The 25,406-nt window shown below is 37.2% G+C and overlaps 1 protein-coding gene and 1 long non-coding RNA gene across 3 annotated transcripts in view; both read right to left on the bottom strand.

The window, feature by feature from the left end:
* LOC118763533 overlaps positions 1 to 2,087 on the bottom strand; it is a 33,555-nt gene extending 31,468 nt beyond the window's left edge. Inside the window, exon 1 of the long non-coding RNA XR_004999291.1 lies at positions 1,911 to 2,087. This is a non-coding gene — a long non-coding RNA (uncharacterized LOC118763533). The remainder of the gene's footprint in view (positions 1 to 1,910) is intronic.
* Positions 2,088 to 7,950: 5,863 nt separating this feature from the next.
* LOC115211697 (ubiquitin carboxyl-terminal hydrolase 36) overlaps positions 7,951 to 25,406 on the bottom strand; it is an 84,334-nt gene continuing 66,878 nt past the window's right edge. For both annotated transcript variants that reach the window (XM_029780347.2, XM_029780348.2), the window contains 4 exons: positions 21,971 to 22,123; positions 13,865 to 13,977; positions 12,488 to 12,580; positions 7,951 to 8,995 (listed from right to left, as the gene is read on the bottom strand). In XM_029780347.2, the coding sequence (XP_029636207.1) occupies positions 8,849 to 8,995; positions 12,488 to 12,580; positions 13,865 to 13,977; positions 21,971 to 22,123 (506 nt within the window). In that variant the 3' untranslated portion in view covers positions 7,951 to 8,848. The remainder of the gene's footprint in view (positions 8,996 to 12,487; positions 12,581 to 13,864; positions 13,978 to 21,970; positions 22,124 to 25,406) is intronic.

The following is a 25,406-nucleotide window of genomic DNA, read 5'->3' as shown; positions in this document are numbered from 1 at the left end:
TATAGTCTGGATATTGGAGCTCTAGGTTTCACATTAGTCACGTACGCTGTGCAACTGATCTCTACAACGATGCGTGACTTTTGTTCTCTGACTCACAGTACAATATATGGCTCTTTATGCTTGCACCGGATTGCTGTCTTTATTAGAATCTTCCATCAGTGATGTTTCGTTTTTAAAAGTTTGGATATATTCCAGTTCTGTTGTGCATTTCAGTATAAAGCGGCGAGCTGGCAAAATCGTTAGCACGTCGGGCGAATTACTTACCGGTATGTCGTCTGCCGTTACGTTTTGAGTTCAAATTCTGCCGAGGTCAACTTTGCCTTTCATCCTTTCGGGGTCGATTAAATAAGTACCAGTTACGCACTGGGGTCGATATAAACGACTTAATCCGTTTGTCTGTCCTTGTTTGTCCCCTCTGTGTGTAGCCTCTTGTGGGCAGTAAAGAAACAGGTATAAGTTCTTCCAGCTTACAACATCGTGGATGGTTTAAGTAACAATGTCAAGCCTAATGCGAAGATAATATCTTGTAGACGTGCAAATGATATGGATGATAGCTGATACACCTATATGACACACTGAACAATTTCTCCCATGTTAATCAGATATTTAATTGCTAATTTCCGTTCTTGAATCTTCAAAGTTCTAGATGAGTTGTGATGTAATCTATCGCAATTCCAGGTCAGGTTACAGTGTCTGATACTGATATTGATATTTTCTTACTTGCAGGGCGTGTATTTATGTATAACTTTCTAATTGTATTTCTTCTCTGTTTAAAAACGTCAATCTACCCACCCTTGCGTCTTACAAAACAATTATGTACTCTCTTTGTTCAGTTCTCAAGATAATACTTTCACTGTTGAGAAATACACATCTCTCTCTTCTCCCCCTCCCTCTCTCTCTTTACTGTCCTGTTGGTATTGTTTAAGTATGAATGTGTGCACTTGTGTAACGAGGAATGTCTTTTTGCTGTCTACATAAGCTTCTATCTACGGCACCTGCCAGAGGGAGTGTTTGTCCAGGATAGGAGTACACAGCCACAGCAGATGGACACGAAATGTAAAAGCCAGATTAGATTATTTTATGCGCAGCTCCATTGTCTCCCAAGACAAAAAAGATGCCAACAACATAAGCTTCTATCTAGGTATATGTAAGTATGCTTGTCCATAAATATGACTCTCAATACGACTCTGAGTGTGTCTGTGTGTACGTGAATATATGTATGTTCATGCATGCTTGAATTTGTTTCTCTCTTTCTCTCTCTCTCACCCACTCCCTCTCTTTCTCTCCTTCACTATCTCTCACTTTCTCTCTCTCTCTCTCACTCTCTCTCTATCTACCTATCTGTGTGTGTATGAGCGTGTCTGTGTATGTGTGCATGTGCGTGTGTGTGTGTGTGTGTGTGTGTGGTGTGTGTGTGTGTGTGTGTGTGTGTGTGTGTTTTGCAATCTCTAGAAACAAAACCTTCAGCAAGTATAACAGATAACTCCACGTATGAAAGGTTACATTTGAAAGCTTTATAACTGAATGCGGTGCTTTCAGCTGTTTCCTTTTTATATTTTCACATGAATATGCGGCGAACTGGTAGAAACGTTAGCACGCCGGGCGAAATTCGTAGCAGTATTTCGTCTGTCGTTACGTTCCGAGTTCAAATTCCGCCGAGGTCGACTTTGCCTTTTATCCTTTCGGGGTTGATAAATTAAGTACCAGTTACGCACTGGGGTCGATGTAATCGACTTAATCCGTTTGTCCCCTCTATGTTTAGCCCCTTGTGGGTAGTAAAGAAATATATACTTTCACATGAAACGATTCTTTTATTGATGGAGAAGGTTCTGATTTTAAACATTGGATTGCAATTATACTGGAACACTGCGTTTTATTTTATTATACCGACCGAATTATATGACTGATACATATTTGGTACTCTTTTGGCGTGTGATCTACAAGGGAGATAACTTTAGTTTACTTTTCAGTTTCTAAAAACCCGTAAGGTGTTGGCTAAAGATTTTTACAATGTGATCAGCTATGAGACGAAAGCAGTTGCATTTTTACAAGAAAGCAGCACTAAATTCACGATTTCTTAAAGAAAAAGAAACGTGCCACTTTACCGTGTGATCTACAATTTAAAGGGAGATTACTTTAGGTTACTTTTTAGTTTACTTTGTGTTTATGCTACCTTCCGTGGGATCTACGTGAGCAAATTTACTTTGATGGGTGATCTACGCGCTTATTTTAATTATTATATGGTTTTCTTAAAATCAAAATAAGAAGAATTTTGAAAAAATACATTTACAATGTTAAGTATGTAGAAAATAATTTTAAAAATAACCTAAAGTAGTCTCATGCCAAAGGAGCACCACATATATTGATTTTGCGAGGCAAGAGGGAAATCTGACCTTAACTTAATGGGAGATAACTCAAAACAAAACTAAATTCTATTCTTATTTCATTTATCGCACCGAGTTGTCCCGAGGCTGTGTCACAAGACTCTTGCTCAAAGTGCTGCTTCAAGTCTGGAGTCATCTGATTGCAAGGCAATTCCTCAATCTGCAATATTCATGAACCTTTCAGAAGCTTTCCTGCCTCTTCATGGTGATATTCTCCTCCCGAAATTGCATGACTATAAGAATTGAAATAAAAATGCAAATTTTCCACAGTTGTCACACAAACATCTGTTACTTGTTTCAGTCATTAGACTGCGGCCATGCTGGGGTACTGCCTTGAGCGACTTTTTAGTCGAACGACTTCAATCTCAATTTTTTTTTCTAGTTTCGTACTTATTCTAACGGTCTCTTTTGCCGATTGGCTATGTTACGGGGACATAAACACCAACACCGGTTGACAAGTAATGGTAGGGTACAAACACAGACACAAAAAGCACACACACACACACACACATATATACGACGGGCTTCTTTCAGTTTCCGTCTACCAAGTCCACTCATGAAGCTTTCGTCGGTCCCAGGCTATAATAGAAGATATTTGCCCAAGATGCCATGTAGTGGGACTGAACCTGGAACCATGTTGGGAAGCAAGCTTCTGGCCATTATACTCAATCTATTGGGTTTAATAATAAAACATCTGACCAATCTCTGTGCATTGGTATTTCCCCAAGGTCCCATTCTAACACAACCGTTATATTTATGACACACCCACGAATTCAAATTTATTTTATTCTGTTCTATATGTAAATGGCACATCACCAATATCTTCTTTTGACCTAAATATTGTGCTGACTCAAAAATTTTGAAATATATTACCAGCGTAGGTCGTCAACCATGAATCAAAGCAAGTAATAAGCCGAGGGAGATATTTTTTCCGCAATCGTAACGCAAATAGACAGTGGCTATTCAATGGTCAGCTTCATGAACCTGTCTCCAAACATGAGCGCTTTGAACACTAGGTGATACTCTGTGTCTAGTGGAGTTATGAGAGTTCGGAACCATTAATTTACCACGAGTTCGAAACCATCAATGCCAACCTGTACACTGTGTCTGTGTTCGTTCCCCACCATTGCTTGACAACCGATGCTGGTGTGTTTACGTCCACGTAACTTAGCAGTTCGTCAAAAGAGGCCGATAGAATAAGCACTAGGCTTACAAAGTATAAGTCCTGGGATCGATTTGTTCGACTAAAAGCGGTGCTCCAGCATGGTCAAATGAATGATTTAAATAAAAGAGTAAACTTATACAATAGCTGTGCAATACCTATTTCTTTACTACCCACAAGGGGCTAAACACAGAGAGGACAAACGGATTAAGTCGATTATATCGACCCCAGTGCGTAACTGGTACTTATAGTTGTGCAATACCGTCTTGCAAATTGTCAGAGGACTGTGAGTAATGTCCACATTTCTGTTAATGTATAGGTTGTTGTTTTCCCTCAAGTCAATAAAGATAAATAAATGCAATCAAACTGTGACCATCCCATCTTTTTCTCTGTCAGGAACTACACTATCCAATGTGTATCTCCTTTCTTTAGATGGTGGAGATTTGGCTGCCATTTCTAGCAGGTCGGTCTGCTGACAGCATAAAGGCTCCCTCTTTGACTCATCATTTATAGCTTTATTCAGAGTAGCGGGTGCCTCAGCTCTGAAACAGGATTACAACCCAGAGTGTGGCATTTGCTGAAGAGGTTGTTTGGTAGGAAAAAATATTTCTCCTCGTAGAAACAGGGAAGGAAATGGTGAGGAGGACCTTCGTGAGATTAGAGCAGGGGTTCTCAACCTTTTTTTAATATCCGGGATTTTCTTTTTGCACGCGCAGGATGGGAGCGCACCAGAAAAAGTAAAACACAAGTCAATTAAAGAAAATTTTATTAAATATAGAAAGAAGACAGTCAGGGGTCGCCGGAAAGATACTTGAGGGCCGCATGCAGCCTTGGAAACCGCGGTTGAGAACCGCTAGATTGGAGAATGGTGAATTTAATATAAGGTTCAAATGAATGAAGTCAGTGTTAAGTTTGAACTTAAAAGGTTATTTAGAAGAAAATAGAGGAGAGTTGAGACAGATTTAGCTTTCATAATTTGCCAAAATATGCAGTTCTCGTTAACAAGACCAGAGAGACGCAATTCTCATCAATGAATTTGCATCTTTATCCTTTACTTGTTTCAGTCATTAGACTGCGACCATGCTGGAGTACCACCTTGAACAATTTTTAATCGTAAAAATCGACCTCAGTATGTTTTTAAAGCCTGGTACTTATTTTATCCCTCGTTTGCCGACCTAAGTTACGGGGACGTAAACACACCAACACCGTTTGCCAAGCGGTAGTGGGGGACAAACAGAGACACGAAGATACACACATTATATAATATATAAATGTGGAGGGAACCTGTTGAAGAAGTAGACCCAGGAAGACATGGGATGAGGTGGTGAAACATGATCATCGAATGTTGGGTCTCACGGGGACGATGACAAGTGATGGAGACCTTTGGCGATTTGTTGTGCTTGAGAAGACTCGTCAAACCAAGTGAATTCATAGTCGTGGCCCGTACCGGTGGCACGTAAAAAGCACCACTACACTCTTGCACTGGGATGCGTTAGGAAGTGCATTCAGGGGCGGAAACCAAGCCAAGTCTCTGGTACAGCTCTCTGGTTTACCAGTTCCAGTCAAACCCACACCAGCATGGAAAACGGACGTTAAATGAGGATGATGGTGATGACTATATTACGACGGGCTTCTTTCGGTTACAAGTCAAGTAAATCCACTCACAAGGCTTTGGTCGGCCTGCAGTTATAGTAAGAGTGTCACGCAATGGGACTGAACCCGAAACCATGAGGTTGGGAGGAAGCAAGCTTCTTACCACAAACCCATACCTGTCCCTATGTAACATAGGTGTATAACCATAAATTTGCAGGTACAACACAATCATTAAATCAACCTCAGCACTTGACTTGACTTAAAATCAATATTAAAATAAAAGGCAATTAATCACAACAGGAATTTTATGTAAACAAAGATAAATATTTGCAAGACATTTTACCTAGAAATTTATTAACTTTGCTCTCTCCTAGCTTCATGATTTCTGACATTGAGAGAAGGGGAGAAATCTGTACAATACAATTACATTCAGGTGAATCGACACTGACCCAAGATTTACATATAGATTATCAAGGGATGAAACGACTATCAGCACTCCCCTTTCTGCCATTCCATCACTGTGCCATAATTCTTACAATATAAGAGGACCCCAACGAAAGAGTCCGCCAATAGTGTGAAAGACATATAAAGTAGCAAGATTCCTCCAACTGGTTCGCACATGAGTTGGAAGTCTTCCCGGAATGGTCAGCACCAGATATTCTTTGGTCAATCCTTTTATCCTATTCTCTTTCTTCTCATGTCCAGGTTATTGTAGTCTTTCATGCAGAGTGGCTAAAAAGTGCAAAATCGACCTACCAGGTAAAACCAAGACAGTACCATGTTTTTCAGAGGCTGGGATTTGCTTAAAGGCTTTATTTTCATTCCTAATTCTATATCACTCAGTGATTTGCGAAAACCTTTCATAGAAATTGTTGTTGGAATGTACTAAGCTTTTTGGCAATTTTTACAACATACAGAACTGTTGGCAAAACTATTACATTATATAGCCAGTATATCAATGCTTGCTGTTGCCCAGATTTTCTGCACAACCTAAAATAGAGCCCGTTTCGCCACCTCTGTTTACCAAATCACTTTCAACGCCTTCATATTGATAACACTGCCAAGGCAGAATTAACCACATTTTCCACAAGCTGCTGTCCAATGCAGGTGGAAGGTTAGCTTGTCCCTTTGATGTACATCACTTTGGTCTTTTGCACAGCTAATTCAGAGGCTTATCTTTTCAGTTTGTCTTCTGAGCTTAAAAGTTCTTGCAACTCAGCTCATATTATTGCTAACTGTAATATCACCAAAAGCCTTTCCATTTCCCTCCACTGCAGTCTTCTCATTGGTTACATTCTTCTTTACAAAAGCAACAAGCCAGCAGAAGGGGCTAGCAGTTGTAACTTTGAGACACCAGTAATGAGACTAAAGGTGCCATTACAGTATTTCACATGATGCAGCAACAGCTACAGTTTTTGTACAGAACCTTAATGTTAAGGTACTGTTGCTGGAGACCGTGTGCTTGGATAATTTTCAAGAATGCTTCACAATGGATGCAATCTTCTTGAAGTTCATGGAGTTCACTGACAGGGCTTACTCTATGCAATGTGATAAGTTTGCTTAGTGCAAGAGCAGCTGGAATGAAATCTTGCTTGCAGAATTGCCTCAATATTCCGTCAAATTTTGTTCAATAAATCAATATGTAGAATGTTTTTCCTAATATGGAGAGTAATAAAATTACCAGCTGCTGCAGTAGACCAATTTTTTTTAAGGCTTCTTACTGACTCCCCTTCTCCAATTCTCCAATCAGACAAGATTTGCTGCTGTTGAGCAAGTCCCAGACTTAATTTTGCCAAGAAGCTCAATACAATGGCTGTAGTCATCACCATCATCATTTAACGTCCGTTTTCAATGCAGGCATGAGATGAACAGTTGACAGGAGCCGGCAAGCTGCACTAGGCTCTAATTGTCTGCTTTGTATGACTAGATGCCCTTCCTAACACCAGAATGTACAGGGTGCTTTTTATGTGGAACCTGCAACACCAGGGTCACCGAGTAAGTTGTAAGACAAAGACCTCTTAGCTGAGAGAGGGAGTGGAAGTGAGGGGAAGTGGCTGTGTGCCAGGTGAGAAGTAAGCTTTTCAATTAATGAACATATGCGTACCTTCTCCTTCTTTGGACACTAAAACTCTGCTTGCAAAGACCTGTTGAGGCAAGTGAAATCAAAATCAAATTCGATGACTGGCGTCCATGCTAGCAGGGTGCAAAGAGCACCATACGAGTGTGATCATTGACAGAGCGGCTAACCGGCTTCCATGCCAGTGGTACTTTAAAGACACCATTCGAGCGTGATCGTTACCAGCATCGCCTTACTGGCATTTGTACCCGTGCTAGTAGGGTGCCAAGAGCACCATCCAAGCATGATCGTTACCAACGTCACCTTACTGGCACCTGTGCTGGTCGCATGTAAAAAGCACCCAATACACTCTCGGAGTAGTTGGCGTTAGGAAGGGCATCCAGCTGTAGAAACTCTGCCAAATCAAAATTGGAGCCTGGTGCAACCATCTGGTTCGCCAGCCCTCAGTCAAAATCGTCCAACCCATGCTAGCATGGAAAGCAGACGATAAACGATGATGATGATGGGTAGTAATAGTCCAGCACATCAAACTTTCCGCCAGTAAGCAAATTACAATTGATTACTAAAGATATGAAAAACACTAGACATCTCTCATCTAGTTGTCACAGTCTGTATTTCATTATTTGTTTAACAATAGCAACAAGTAAAATTATAAAATAAGAAAAAAAATATAGAAGTTAAAAATAGAAACTTGAGAAGAAATGAAAAGTGAATAAAAACAAATACAATTGGAGTCAATTAAACTTTGACCTAGTAAATTTTAATGAAGACAATGTGCAGCTTTCACAGGTTTTTTCTTCAAGAGGAGATAAATGTATAAAATAAAAATATTTAAAATAAAAAAAAAAAATTTTCATTCTTTTGTTGAATAAATAGCCGTACACACATACACACATGTATATGAAGATATCTGCTACTACAGGTTCTTTCTCACATTCTTTGTTGTTGGGTTCGATTGATTACTGCAACACAACAGACAATTTGCATGTGTGTGGGAAGCATGAGAGTGTGTGTGTGATTCATCTGCAGGCAATTGAAGCAACACACATACACACACACACACACACACACACACGTATGCACACACACACACACACACACGCACGTACGCGCACACACGCACATGCAGACAAAAACAAATCCATTAATCTTAGTCTCTGAACCGGTAGAGAAAAGGCAGAAGGTTGTCAGTCCTTTGACAATTCTATAGAATTATCTCTGAGTTACTTAGGGGAAGGTTTAATAAAAAAAATTAAAAAAAAAAAAAACAGTTATTGTCCAGTGGTGTACATGAGTGAAGTGAAGTGATGCTGAATATAGCTTTGGTCAGAAAGTGCTGTACATCAAAGTGGCAGTACCAGTCAAAGAATCTACCAGAGGCTTTTTGAAGAATTTTATTAATGAATGTTGATAGGAGTTGGAGGATTTTTTTTGGTTTATTTTAAATTTTTTTAAAGATTAACTGCTTTCGCTGTTGTGTAAGTACTACCACACAGTCAAAACTAATTGCAGTGGAGGTAGTGGTGACAATAGAAGGTGTCTGAAAGTATGGCATGTATTAAACATGCATATGAAGGATAGTTGGAGGAGAGAGAGAGAGAGAGAGAGAGGGACCCCTGTCATACTCCACTCTCAATGACGGTAAGAATGACGTCCCATGTAGTGGTTGTAGTGACCAATATAAGGCATCGACTGGTTATGATGGCCATAGTGAGAATAAGGCCGATGATATGAGTTTTGACTGTATGGAGAGGACTGCATCCGCTGACCATAACGCCACTGCAATTACAGAAGAAAAACAAAACATCAGTACAATATTCTTCAAAAATTTTCAACAAAGCATGAATGCAAATTTCCCTCACAAAAACAATGGTTCATAACTGAGTAATTTTTCTAGGAACATTGGACAATTGCAAAATGATATAACATTGTGAGTGGATTTAGTATATGGAAACTAAAAGAAGCTTACCATATATGTGTATTTGTGTGTTTTGATTTTATATATATAGATGTGTGCGTGTGCATACATACACACACATATGCATATATATATATATATATATATATATATATATATATATATCGCTGCTGTTATGTTAAAATATGTCCAAATTTGGCCAAATGCGGTTTTTTTCAATATTTATTTTTGCTTGCAATAGCTGGTTCTTTCAGTCAAATTATTGTCTCTCCAGCTGCTTCAGATTCCAAAATATTAAAAATTATCAAAGTGTAGTACAATAGTTTTTGCTTTGGACTGGTGAAACTATTTTTTCGTTTTCTGAAAAGCAACGTTTTGGACTTACGACACTTTTACATAATAAGCAACGATATATGCATGTATATGTTATGCTTGTGTCTGTTTACCTTCACAACATGTGATAGTTATAAAGTGATTGTCACACATTTTCAATATTCTGCAAGGGCAGGTTTGGCTATGAGGTAATATGATACTAAGCAACAAAAGTTCTGCTACAATTAGACAAAATGGTGCAACCTGCAATCATTTTTGCTCTAGCACGTTACGTTTTTGCGCTATCATTATTATACTGCTATCAAAATTACAATAATGTGAAAATTCATGACAAATAAATGTTAAGTGTAAATTACCGTTATTTGGTATAAGAACAATAGCAACTAGGTTGGCAAGTAACTCTAAAACCAATAAAACACAAAACAAAAGTGTAAAGTGAATATTATTAATTTTATGGTTTTCGAAAATAGCTTTGCTGTCTCCTTTTATGTTTATGACGCATGTTCGTTTCTCGTTTTAAAAACCAGCAGTAGTCCGTCAGCATGTTTGATGTAAGTCTGCCACTGTAGCAGCTTTCTAGCTCTCTGATTTCTTGATGAAATCGTTCACCATTCTCATTGCTTACATCACCCATGTTGGGTGGAAAAAAACCCATGAGAGTGGAGAAAATGAATTTTTAGAGATATTCTTGCCCCAAGTTGCTTATAAGCTTTCAAAAAATCATTCACAATTGCAATGTAGTTAAATGATTTTCATTTCCCAAAAAATTTTCTACAAGAGAAACAAACTTTTCCCAAGCAGTTTTCTCTACTGGGCTTAATTTTTCTTGAAAAAGCTTATCACAAATTATTGTGTGAATTTCTCGTCCACTAAAAACACCAGCTTCGATCTTAGCTTCACTCTTGCTAGAAACAAATCCCTCACCATCTTCATTCATGGCCATAACAAAATTCTTAAAGAGCCAAGTTTAATGTATAAGAGAGAAAGGTAAATTTTCTGAGTGTCAACTAAAGGGATATATTTAACATTGTATCTTCCTGGAGTGAAATCACTTCTCTTTGGCCACACTTTCTGAACATTGCTTGTCATCTCTGCTGTTCCAAAGGCTCAAAAAGCACTGATACTTTGTACACCCCACTTGCAACCCAAGAAGCAAACCAATAACTTTCAAGTCCCTGCATATATTCCACATGTGCTAAGAATATTTAATCAAAATTTTATCCATTGATTCATAAGTTTCCTTTAATCTTACAGCATGTGCTAGTGGTATTAAACGATTTTTGATTGCCATTATGCAGCAAAACAGCTTTTAGGCTTTCTTTGCTGGAATCTATGAAGAGTCTCTATTCTTCAGGATTATGGCCATACCCCATCTCACATAGGAGTCCTTCAACACCACAAGAAAAACAAATACCGTCTTTCTCCATAAAAAATTCCTGCAATTATGTATGCTGTTTTTGAAAATACGAGCTTTTTACACCGTCATATAAAAGATTCTTCCCAGCTCCAACAGCTAGATTAGTACAAATTGATCATTTCTTATCAGGAATTGGCTTGCTAGAGGTTGTGGCGGACTCCACTTATCACTTCTAAGTATTGAACATTGCTTTACAATACACACTCAACTGTTTTGTTATGTCCTTGTTGCTCAGTCCAGCTGTTTACAAAATGACAATCTGGTCACATCTTGCTTTTGATACCATGTTTGCTTACAAACCGGTTATAGACGAACAAAACAATAGACACATATCATCTGAACCAATAGTCTTTAACCCTTTCGTTACCAAACCGCCCAAAGCCGCCTGAAAAAAATTTTGGTTAATGTGACCAAACCGCCCAAACCCGCCCGTATTTACCTATTCATATTTAAATAAGAATATCAGAGCAAATCTCTTTAGTACATCCATGAAAACATGTATTATACTTTGTAAACAGTTCAACTACAGTTTTGTACAACAATCGAAGTGTAATTTTAATTCCGTGAATTTTGGAAGATTTTTTCCCGAAATTTGTTCCTATTGTGTTTTTAAAATCTGTAATTCTGACAAAAAATGGATACGAATTTCATTATATCAAGCAGTGAGTCAGAATTCGAAGGATTTTCTACTGAAGAGCTTCATAAATCTAACTCTATGACTGAAAAAAAAAGGACGTGGTATTTGATAATGAATCTGATGTTTCATTTTCCGAAAGGGAAAACAGTGAATCCGAGAGCTCCGACAGCGATAAAGAAAATGAATTGGCACCTGAATGGAGTGAAAATTTAAAAACTGTTTCTTTCGGTGATTTTTCTGAAGAAACTGGACCAAGCCACAGACTTTCCCAGGAGAGTAAAGCCTTAGACTATTTTTTTTACTTTTTCGAATGAGCCTATTTGAAATCATTACGGCGGAAACGAACCGTTACACTAAATGTAAACAAAGCGAAAGAAAGGATAGTTAGTGGTTTCCCACAACTTTAAATGAAATTAAGACTATTTTGCCATAAATATTATTATGGGTATCAGAAGGTTACCCAGAATAACAAATTCTATTGTAAAATTTTGTTGTATACCCAATTGAATATTAGCTAATAACCCATTTTCTATAGCGATGTTTGAACAAATTTTAATAATTTTATATTTTGTTGAATTTACCTGTATCTACCTGCAATTAGAGTCACTTTGTGACAAAAATTATAGTATAGAATTGGTTGAGAACATTTCATTAAATTATCTTCCAAAAATCTCATTAATATATTGATAAATAAAAAAGTTATAGTTGTTTAATGAAACCAGACTAAATTTATGATTATGTTAGAAATTAATTGAAACACATAAGGGGTGTATTTTGGTCAGAAATATAGTAACGAAAGGGTTAAGAGAAGTTTTAAACATGGGTAAATCTTTCTGGGATACCCTGTATATACTATAATGGGTCAAAGGTAACGTCATCCCATTTGAGTGAAAGATATTCTTTTTTAAAAACAAAAAAAAAAGTAGGGAGGGTGTTGTTCCAGCAAAGCAATTTAAAAGAACTCACCTTCTCTTTGTTACGTTCATTGTGAAGTCGCTGAAAGTGATTTATTCCACTCTTGTACATATGGTTCAACCGCTGTTTTTTGATTTTTTTCACCTGTTTGAATAAATAGGATAGATTATAATTTTATTGAATTTAAAATAATAAAGACTGCTAGCATCAAAATTCCTCATTACTTCCTTGACTATCAAGCAAGAAAATTCACTGGAAGGAAGAAAAAAAGAAAAAAAAACAACTTATTGCCAATGAAATCAATACTAGCACCTCATGTAATTAACACTAATGACTCAATTTCTTTTCTTTCTGATTCCTTCATACCATACAGCCTGTCCTTGTTAGTACAAGGAGCTCCTTGAATTTCTATTCCCTTAATACCACTAAATTAGTTCCATAAAGAGGACAAAAATCAACTGTGCCTGAAAGTCTGCAGTTACAATGATTGCTGTCATGAGTTTAAAAACCAAGAACAAAATAATGAGAAAAAGAGACACACAGACAGACATGTTTAACTTGAAACACTCATCCTAATCCATCCATTGCTAAAATAATCCTGTTTCCTATTTTGTATCATCATCATTTAACATCTGTCTTCCATGCTGGCAAGAGTTGGATGGTTTGATAGGAGCTGGGAAGCCAGAGGATTGTACCAAACTTCACTGTCTGCTTTGGCATGGTTCATACAAGCTGGAGTCCCTTCCTAATGCCAGCCACTTTGGAGTGGACTGGATGCTTAACACATGGCATAAGAATCAGGTTAACTTTGGTATGGTTTTTATGTTGGATGCCCTTCCTAACACCAACAACTTTACAGAGTGAACTGGATACTCTTTACATGGCTCCAGCACAGGCATGGTCACTGAGTAACTGGCAAAATGAGGACCTTTTGGCTTTGTGCAAGATGATGAGAGGTTGGAGTTACGACAGAAGGGCAAAAACAGGTATCTTGCTAAAAAGGAGACACAATGGTTACCCCAGTCAGAGGGAGACCGCAAACCAAGATTTTTTTTTTATTTCTTTCAAATTAATCTTGAACTGACATTATTAACAAATAATTTCTTCAGTTGATAAACTGATTTTCAACAGACAATTTATGGATTGTTCATTCATATTAGTCCATGAACACAAGATCTCAGTTTCCTGATGACCCGGAAACTAAGTTCTTTAAACTTGACAATAATTCACTTCTTAAACAATTCTGACAGTCAGTGTAATCTGCTGTCTCACATCTCCACTATTGTAAATAGCAAATGTGACACCCTAAGCAAACAGTTTTATTTGAATACATGTGAAACAAATAAATAAATATTAATGAAGAAAGAACTACTTGGAAACTTCTCTGAAATGAGAGATTGTAGATTAGAAGAAAGAAAACCAACTTACTTTTCCACGATCATAATCGTCATTGTAATCATGTGACATGTACCGATCGTGCCTGCTCCTCTCACGTTCAAGTTGTTGATCAAGCAGAGATTTGCTACCATCCCAAGACATTACTGTAACAAGATCAATAAAATAATTCAGTTAAACAAGGCTTTTATTAAGCAGTGAAAAGTAGTGTGTGTGTGTGTGTAAGATAGAAAATATAATCATATTAATGTCCAAGTACTTTTACTACAATATATGGTAGTGTGGTGGATTCATCATCATCATCATCATTAATGTCCATTGTCCATACTGGCATAGGTTGGATGGTTTGATCAGGATGGGCAAGCTAGAAAGCTGTACCAGGCTCCAGTCTGATTTGGCATAGTTTCTACGGCTGGATGGCCCTTCTTAATGCTAACCACTCTGAGAGTGTAATGGGTGCTTTTCTGTGCCATTTGCATGACACCGGTATCTGCCACGACTACAATTTCACTTGGCTTGACAAGTCCTCTCAAGCAAGGCATATCCCCAAAGGTCTCAGTCACTATACACAGCTGCCCTCATCCATACACAACACATGACCATACCAGCACAATCGTCTCTCTTGCACACCACATCTGATGCCTCTTATACCCAACTTTTCTCTCAAGATACTTATACTCCGTTATACATGTACACTGACATTGCACATCCAGTGAAACATACTAGCTTCATTTCTTTCAAGCCTACGGAATGGCCTTGGCTGTCACAGCCCATGTTTCACTGCGATATAACATAGCTATTTGCACACAGACATCATACAGTCTGCCTTTCACTCTGAAGGAGTGGTCCTTTGTTGCCAGCAAAGGTAGGAGCTCTCTGAACTTTGCTCAGCCTATTCTTATTCTCACAGCTATGCTCTAAGAGCATCCACCTCTACTACGAACTTGGGTCACCTAGATAACAAAAGCTATCTACTACTCCTGGCTTACCCCAGTGGCAGTTGAATCTATTTTCTATACATTTTCGGTGTTATTTTCCCAGTTAACCTTCCTCTGATATTGCTGCACCTCTAATGTGTCCAAAGCTTGCACTGGGTACATTTTCCAACACCTTTCCTACAGATTGAGCCGGGCCATCTAACTGAATTTGTGATTTGTCTGCTCTCCTACTTACTAAGACTTTGATTTTTGCGAGATTAATTCTAAGGCCCTTTGATTCTTGGCCTTGCCTCCACACCTGGAATTTCTCTAGTTCAGGTAGTGATTAAGCTACAGGAAGATCATCAGCATAGAGGAACTCCCAGGGGAAGCCAGTCTTAAATTCCCGTTATTGTCTGGCGGACTATGATGAACAAGAAGGGGCTGAGAACTGATCCTTATCCTCTGAATTCCTTGCTATACTCATCGCTAACCTTCAGCTTACTGACAGCATCCTTGTACATGGCTTGTACAGTTCACACCATCTATCCCTAGCTTCCACATTGACCACCAGATATAAAGGAACAGGGGTTTATTTTTGGCTAGATATTTCTCTTGTAGCTGCCTAACTAGGAATATAGCATCAGTCTTGCTCCTACCTGGCACAAATCCAAACTGCATCTCATCAAGTCTAATTCTCTCCTTAATTAGTTGAGCTATGACCCTCTCCATGATTTTCATCACCTGGTCCAGCAGTTTGATGCTTCTGTAATTATTCCTAAGGTGTCGCCATTGCCTTTGAAGCAGTTGACTATGCTGCTGATACACCAATCATTGAGTATGACTCCCTCGTGAACAATCTGATTAACTATACAGTTGACTAGGCTATATCCTACTCTGCCAGATATTTTAAGCATTTCAGTGGCAATATCTGATGAGCCAGAAACTTTCTCCTTAATTACTTTACCTACTAATCTACTGTCAATTCAGAGAACTAGCCCCTCAGTTGGGTCAATGTTTGGCAGACTCTCCTCCTCTCATTCATTTTCCACATCCAGCAGTCTTTCATAATGGCATTTGCAAGCCTCTTTCTTTGCAGAATCATTAAATGCAAGTGCACCATCATCTCTGCAGACACATTTCTTACCTACAATCTTCTCTCACACTTTTTTTTTAAGAAGAATATCATGTTGCTGGTTTTTTCTATATATTTATTGAAAGTATAATGTACCTAGGAGTATGTTTGCTAAATGAGCTTCTTCCATTCTTAAGACAGTAGCAAGTGATTTGAGTAAAATTTTGCAGCTATTTCTACCAGACTAGTGGCTATAAGTTTCCTCATGGGTTTGTCCTTCAACATGGAGGCATGGGGCTTGTTCGTATCAGCACAATTACTATTTAACCCTTTGGCATCCAGCTTACTTTATCAAATATAAATCCTTATTTATTCATTATGTTTTGAATTAATTATGCACTGCTTCACAGCTGCAAGATTTCAATATGATTATCTATTTGTAGAATGATGTTATAGCATAGATGTGAGAGGCTAGATGTCTGGTTTGAACATTAAATAGGTAGAATATTTTGGCTGGATATGACCAGTTTAAATGCGAAAGGGTTAAAATGTAATAGATGCCCCCTATCCAACAAAAAACACTTTACAAAAACTCATCACAATTATTTTATGTAGGGATTTGTCATACCATAGCACTAGTCAATATTTAACTTGATCAATTTTCAAGAATTGGCGCAGCAAAATAAATCAATAACCTGTGTCATAGAACTAGAGCTTATCACATTTTCTCCATTCCTTTTCTAAGGCATAAAATCACCAAGCACATCAAGATAATTTATGCCAACCAAGATATGACAATAACACTCTCAAGCACCTAGCAGAGATAATACACACTATCCATTATCATCAGTTTTCTATGCTGGCATGGGTTGAATGGTTTGATAGTAGCTGGCAAGCCAGAGAACTGAACCAGGCTTCAGCTGATTGTATTGGCATAGTTTCTACAGCTGGACACCCTTCTTTATGCCAACCACTTTACAGATTGTACTGGGTGCTTTATACATGGTGCCAGCACAGGTGCCTTTTACATGGCACCAAAATAGCTCCCCACTCCTGTTTAGCTAAGAAAAAGGAGTAAAACTCTATATAATGACCACACGAGTATGGTTCTTATACCTACATAGATTAAAACTTATTTTTCTCCATCTTCCAATAATTCAATCATATCTAACTTCAAAAATGATAAATTTCAGATCATTCAGGATTCAGATTGTGCCAGTCCACATAGAAAGCACCCATGCTAGTGCCATGTATGAATTGGTTGGCATAAGGAAGAACATCCTCCTGTTGAGACCAAACTAATCAGGTTGGAAGCTGGCACAGCTCCCCAGCTTGGCAACTCTGGTCAAACCAGCCAACTCATGTCAGCATGGAGAATTGATGTTAAATGATGATGATCAACATCATTCACCATTATTACTTATGACCATTTTATTTTTTTAAGTGGCAAATGAGAAAATTAAATTATATTTCATTTCTCAGTATGTATGCCCCAAAATAAGTAATAATAGTTATTCTACTCATTACCAATTGTCTTTTGAGTCAATTAGAGAGCCTCCATGCCAGTGGTTCTCAACCTGGGTCCATATACAAGATTTTGTTAACATTTTTGTTATATTTCTACATTAGGCAAATATTTTAATTTTTTTCTTTTTTTTACAAAATCCCTAATACTTAATTATAAAAATAGGATTTTTTAAAAAAAACATTAAATGGATATGAGGGTCCAGCAGAGTAAAATAGGAATCAATGGTGTCCATAGGAAAAATAGAGCTGAGACAATCTCATCCAATTGTACCTGGTTGTTTAAGAAAAGGAAGGCAACATTATCTAATGCAGTCTTGCATGAGAAACAAAATACAAGATGGAAAGCCTTCGGTTCTAGATCTATTAGAGCTTGTGATGAGTTGAACAACCAATTATTGTTTATCAGAAATTATTTGGTATTGATTTTTCTAGCTCACCATTGTGATTTACAATTTCAGTAATTTGATAAAGATATCAAGTTTTTTTTTTTTTTTAAATATATGGTTTTAATAAAAGGTGGCGAGCTGGCAGAATCATTAGCATGCCAGGCATTTCATCTGCTGCTATGTTCTGAGTTCAAATTCCGCTGGGGGTCAATAAAATAAGTACCAGTTGCGTACTGTGGTCGATCTAACTGATCTTCCCAAAAATTTCAGATCTTGTGCCCATAGTAGAAAGGATATAGTCTTAATAAGATTAAAAGTTATTTCATTTCTAAGATAATTCCTTACCTAAAAGCTGTACTGGCAAGACATATTGGGAGAAAAAGAATTATGGTAAGACAAATAGAAAATATTATAATTCAATCACAAAACTATCCATCTCAGGATGTGTGTGTGTCCACTGTTCTCTTCAAAACAATTAAGCTACATATATACAAATGATGTGAATTTGATTAAGAACAAGGGAAATAACTCACTTTTTAGGAGCCTAAATTATGTTAGAAACAATATTTTGTTGTGGTCATCAACCATTTTTGTACCATGGACTAGTTTCATGCAAGAACAGGAAATCAGACACATAAAATAATAAAAGCATAATGTACAGTTCAGTTCTTGCATATATAATACAAAAACACTGTAGACTGCAAGTAAATAAAATGAAATAAAACTTCTTGTTTTTTTAATTTTTGTTTTTTTTTCAGCCCTGTACCAAATGATGACCTGGTACTGGTCCATGGCATAATGGTTGGGGGGGGGGGCTTTGGTATCATGTATGACATGAGATAATTTACAGTCTTACTGAAAATATTTTTAATATTTACTGTCTATGAAATTCATAATAAAGCAATTTTACATCTTTTTTTCTTCGTAAAGAGGGAATCTTTGCATCTTAGTATAATACCAGTTACTCTTGTTAGGAGGGGGCAGTGGGGACTGAAAATGGAGAAGGCAAATTGCCATGTTAAATAAAATTTAAATGGTTTTCAATTTACAGATCTTGTCCAACACAATGAGAAGGAAAGAATGCATAGGTGTGTATTCTACTTCATTTTTCATGAAGTATATTCATTTGCCTTAACCTCCTTAGACCTGGGCCCCTGTGTCTAACTTTACCTTCCACCTGGGCTCCTGAGTAAAAAACTTGAGAAGACCTATTGAGTCAAGTACATAAACATTCAAAAAAAAAAAAAAAAAAAAAAAAAAAAGGAAATTGTAGTTGCGATACCTGTGCCACCTTGACTGGCTTCCATGCTGGTGGCACGTAAAAAGCACCAACCGATCGTGGCCATTGCCAACCTCCCCTGGCACCTGTGCCGGTGCCACGTAAAAAGCACCCACTACACTCATGGAGTGGTTGGCGTTAGGACGGGCATCCAGCTGTAGAAACACTGCCAGAGCAGACTGGAGCCTGGTGCAGCCTCCTGGCTTCCCAGACCCCAGTTGAACCATCCAACCTATGCTAGCATGGAAAACGAACATTAAACGATGATGATGATATATATATATAAACACATATATACATACACACATATATATAAAAATATATATATACATATACACACACCTTGTAAAGGTAGCTTCTCATGTGCTTAAATGTACACTATTTTATATTGAGAATATGTTGGCTATTGACTTTTTATACATGCTAGGCCACTGGTAGTGAAATTTCTAAAAATATTCGCTATCCTATATATTTTATGTATATGATTTTAGCACTTTGAAGATCAGCTTGGCATCTTTCATCCACTGCGGACTGAAACTGCGCTTGCACGGTGAATTTGAAAAATTATAACATATAATGATGAGACGTGTTATTTGTCTTTAAAATATATGTTTATCTTATGGCGCGGTTACTGATGGGAATTTTGCTAGCAAATTATTTTATTAGCTAAAAAAATTTGAAACTAGGTATAACTGTAAAATATAATAAGGTAAAAGTTTCTATTTTTTCATTCCTTCGAAATTCCACTTAAATGTAGTTTCGGTCGTTTTTGACTGCTTCTTCTGACGTGTAAAATTACCTGTTAAAGGTAGTTTCTCTTGTGTTTAAATGTACACTAATATATATATATATATATATCGGAGCAGAACTGTGATCAGAGGAGTTATTAACAGGCAAATCGTTTATCTCAACGTGCAATAAGTCTAGAAATTCTAACCTTGCTGTAATGCCATCACAAGGGAGAATACTCAGCTAAAAGGTAAAATAGTCAGTTTAATATACAACCATCCAATCTAGAGACAGACAAACAGATTGCATATTCTTGTAAGATTATGTGGAGATATATGTCAACAAGTGACTCTCAGGAAGCAAAACCATTAGAAAGGATGAATGCCACTAAACTTCATTCTGACTTTGAATGTTGTGCTTAGCATTGTTGTTTAGTGATAGGTCAACTTTTATCATTCCACCACTAACTAACCAATGTATCATCATCATTAAACGTCCATTTTCCATGCTGGTATGAGTTGGACAGTTTGACAAGAGCTGGTAAGCTACACTAAGATTCATTGTCTGCTCTGGCATGGCTTCTACAGCTGGATGTCCTTCCTAATTACTGAATGTACTAGGTGCATTTTATGTGACACCTGCATACTTTTTATGTGACACCTGCATCCGAGTTGCCACCAGGTAGCATGAGAGGAGGTGTTTAGAGATGGAGAAGACATGACGGTAGCAAGTGATGATGAAAGAAATTGGAGTGGATGGGAGGGAGGTATGGTAGATAGGTGAGGGCATGGAGAGAGTGCAGAGGGGCCTGCAGTAGGTGAGGGAGTTCTGATAGATTATGTGTGTATGAGAGTGGGGCAGGATCATAAAGGAAATGCCCACATGTATGGATGGTCACAAATTTACTTAGCTGCACAGAAAATCGCCAGAAGTCTCAGTCCCTTGTCATTTCCTGTGAAGCTTGAGATCTGAAGATCCTTTCTTGGCACTTCATCCCACATCTTCCTGGATCTACCCCTTGCACATTCCCTCCATAATTAGAGAGTGGTACTTCTTGGTACAGCTGTCCTCATCCGTATACAAGTAGTTTTCACCCTTACACACATCTGATTCCACTTATACCTAATCTTTCTCTAAAATCATTTACACACAGTGGAACATGCACACTGACAGTACTCATTCAGCAGAGCATGCTGACTTCATTTCTTTCAAGCCTTCACATGCCCTCTGTAGTCACAGCCCATGTTTCACTGCCATGTAGCATAGTTGTACACAGGCATCATACAATGTCTTGCACTCTGAGGGAGAAGCCTTTGTTACCAACAAAAGTAGTAGCTCTTTGAACTATGCCCAGCCTGTTCTTATTCGAGCAACTACACTTTCAAAGCATCCTCCTTCATTGCTAATTCAGTTGTGAAGCTAACAGAAGCTGACTACTACTTCTAAGAATCTACAGTGCATGCTTTCCTACTTACTAGGACTTAAGTTTTTGTTCAATTAACTCTAAGGCCCTTTGATTCAGGACCTTGTTTGCACACCTGAAATTTCTTCTCTAGTTATGGTAGTCATTTACCTATAAGAACAAAGTCATCAACTTGGAGGAGCTCCTGGCCTAGAGAACTATGACTCACAGGAGGGAGATGAGAATCAACCCTTGGTGAACTCCTACTTGTACACTAAATTCGCTATACCCATTGCTGATTTTCGCCTCACTGACAGCATCCCTCTACATGGCTTGTACAGCTCTCACCAACCACTCATCTATCCCTAACTTCCACACTTAACACCAGATAAGGGAGTGGTGGAAGCTGTCAAAGGCTTTTTCTGTGTCATCAAAAGCCAAGTACAGAGGTTTATTTTTGGCTACATTCTTCTCTAGCTGTTGCCTTACCAGGAAGATAAACATCAGTAGTGCTTCTCCCTAGCACAAAACTAAACTGCATCTCATCTAGACTAACTTTCTTTCTAATTAGGTTCGCTATGACCCTCACTGTAACTTTCATGAACTGGTTCAGTAATGATACCTCTGTAATTATTTCTAAGGCATCACCTTTACCTTTGTAGTAGTTGATTGTAATGTTGCTACACCAGTCATTGGGTATGCCTCTCTAAAGGACAACCTGATTAATTATATAATGCATGATTAATTCAAAATAATGAGAATATAAATGAGCATTACACTTATAGAGTAATCTGAATGTTAAAGGTAAATAAAAATAATCTAACCTTGTCCTCCATAAGCACGACTGGAACATTTCTCAAGCTCATCACCCACTCTTGAACTTTTAGAGCCGTCCCAATATAACTTATGATTATCAGGTGTTTTTGTTGGACGCTTGTAACCATCATGAACATGGCTATCCCAACGTTGACTTGGCACTGAAATAATTGAAGAAAGCAGTGTTTACTTCAAAATATAAAGAAAGTAACAAAAGATTTAATAGAAGCAAACCTACCAGAAATTTAATCAAAGAAATAATAATAATGATAATAATAATAATAACAATAATAATTTAAATTTAAGGTTGTTAATTAAACTGAGGCAGCATCCATTTTTTAAATCTTGTAGCAAACACTTAAGAAATGCATCTGATATTTCATTTTTTAAATCTTTCTTATTTTATTATATTTATTAAATCAATTACAGATTTCACAAATAGAAAATAAAACTCCAGTACTTTAACATTTTCAAATTAAAATATTTGCAATATAAAATAAATATATAAATATATATATTCCAATGATCTTTTAAACAACTTTTACATTTACATAATTTTTTTTTTTAAATCTCAGTCCAATATAAAGTAAAAAAGTTTATTTAGGTTTAAATAGAAAATAAAATATCACTACAGCAAAGCTTTCAGTGTGGGATACAAATTGAGTTAGCAATGAATACGCTAACAAGCAATGAATACATTAACAAGCAACAAACATGAAAGTGTGCAGAAATTGGCACAAAAGCTTACAATAAGTTACTTGCTTTCAATGTTTTGGATGCAATATTAAAAAGTGAGGTGGTGCAGCAGGAAAAAAAAGCATACTAGTATTGCAGAGAATACAGGTGGACTAGTAGAAAGACAAAACATCTAAAGCAGACATTTTCTTATTATTTTAGTTATCTAAAATCAAGAGAAAGGAAATCATATGTTATTAGGTGTCAGAGAAAGAGAAGATTATGGTTGAACTCAAATTAATAAACCTTAATATTGTTGTCAATTATCTACATCAAACTAGCTAAAACTGAACTTGGTAGATTATTAGAAAGGAAAATGTTACTTCAGAAATATTTAAGTAACACATTAACCACCAGTGGTTCCTTCACAAACTTCTGCCATATGCATCACTGGTGGTATATTTTCATAATTTGAAAAAATATTTTATTCTGTATTTTTGACAAGGTTTTGAGGATATTTAAACCTTTAGCATTCAGATTATTCTATCAAACATAATGCTTATTGATTCCCATTGATTTGAATTAATCATGCATTATCTCATATCTTCAAGATCTTGATGGTGTAATTACTTAATGTAGAATAACATTGTAAGGTAGGTGTGAGGGCCTGGATCTGGTCAGTTTGAACATAAAACAGATTAGCTATTTTGGCCGGATATGGCCGGTTTAACCCTTTAGTGTTTAAACCGGCCAAATCCGGCCCAATATATTCTACATGTTTTATATTCAAACTGGTGATATCTGGCCTCTCACTCCTAACCTACAATGCCATTCTGAAAATAAACAATCACATCATTGAAACCTCAAAGCTATAAGATAATGCATGATTAATTCAAAACAATTTGAGTTAAAAAGCATTACATTTAACAGAGTATTCTGAACACTAAAGGGTTAAATACTAAAGGGTTAAATAACACAGGTCAACAAATTTTTTCAAAATCTCCGTTTTGAAAAAATTTTTTTTACTAATTCTTCCTGTTTTTAACCTGCTAAATTCAAATCTGAAAACAGTTATGTTCTACATGCTCTAGTTTTCATGCAAATTTAAGTTTTGCATTCAAGCCATATGCAGTCAAATTAATTTCCTCCACTCCATATGAAGTTGGACTTGTCAAAGCATTAAATACTGATAGTGAATGCTTCCAACGGTTTCTGCTCAAGAAAATCAAGGCAGGTGTGTCTGATGGACTACAGATTCATATACTTGTACATGATTAAGAATTTGCCAGAAAGATGAATGACAAGGAAAGGACTACATGGCTTTCATTTGTGGTAGTGATGGAAAACTTTCTCGGTAATATAAAGGCTGACAACTATGAAACTCTTGTAGCTAATATGTTGTCAGCTTTTCGTAATCTTGGATGTAACACGAGTAGAAAATCTACATTTCATGTACAGTCATCTTGATAGATTCCCTCAGAACCTAGAAGTAAGTGACGAACAAGGTGAGGGGTTCCATCAGGACCTCAAGACCATGGAAGAGTGTAACCAAGGAAGATGGGACAAACATATGATGGCAGAGCATTAAGCGAGTTTGCCCTGAGACGGTCCACAAATGCAAGAGCTTCAAGCGCAAATTCCTGCATGAAGGGACAGCAATTGAGCTTTGCCTCATCCTAGTAACTACTGTCTTGTTTATCAATTGGTTTAATATAAACTATAACCTTTGCTCATTGGGGAAAGTGTTTCAAATTGTGTTCTAGAATAAACTTATACTATCTTGCATTTTCTTTTTTATTTAAAGAGAGTTTAATCACATATTTCTCCTAATAGACTAGGATGTCAATGTGATGAAAACAACATTTTGAGATTTAGAAATACTTTGATTGCAAAAAAATTAGAGCATTTAGTAAATACCAAGTGTTTATATCAATGCAACAAAAAATTTGTTGAGTAGTGCTACTTGTTAATCAAAGCACACACACACACATACATATATAGTGGACACTCCTGTCGTTAGACCACACAGATGATTTGTTTAGAGTGATCAAATGTTTTGTGTTCACATAAGTTCGCTCCCTCTATCAAACTGATATTACCTGTACAGGTGAACCATGTGCCACATGTCAGATGACGAAATGATAACAGAGCAATATGAAATGAAGTGTTTTGCTCAAGACCACAATGCAATGCCCAGTCTGGGAATCAAAACCACGGTCTTGCTATTATGAGTGCAATACACCTTGGTATGTGTATCTCTCTCTATATAAACGGCAGTTTGTCTGTGCGTGTTTCTGTGTGTCTGTTTTCTTGTACCCTCACCCTGACCACGGCTTTCAACCGATTCTGATGAAACTTGACACACACATAGCCCAATGTCATAATTCAAAACTAACGCAGCGAAAATTTTGAAAAGTTCCCTCAGTTCTGAAAAAAATCGATAAATTCGACATGGGGTCGAGAATCAGAAACACAAACCGCAAACTGTCTAGGGGACGCAACTCCACCTTTTTTAACTAAAAAAAAAAATTTACCATCATTTCTTTCCATCTTTTTGCTATTTTTTGGCTATAACTCTCTAAAAATGCTTTATAGTTATTTCCCTTACAAACCTGAGCAACGCCGGGCGATACTGCTAGTATGTATATATATATATATATGTGTGTGTGTGGATCTTTTTGCAGGCGCCTGTCAGTGCGCTTTGGAGTGGTTCAACTTCTCCAGGTGTCCCCGTCGTCTCAACATCTCCCCAGCCGAACCCTCGGCTCT

This window comes from Octopus sinensis, linkage group LG5, assembly GCF_006345805.1.
Source record: "Octopus sinensis linkage group LG5, ASM634580v1, whole genome shotgun sequence".
Classification (NCBI taxonomy): Eukaryota; Metazoa; Mollusca; class Cephalopoda; order Octopoda; family Octopodidae; genus Octopus; species Octopus sinensis.
Note: the sequence above shows the minus strand (reverse complement) of the source record. Positions and strands in the feature narration are given on the sequence as shown.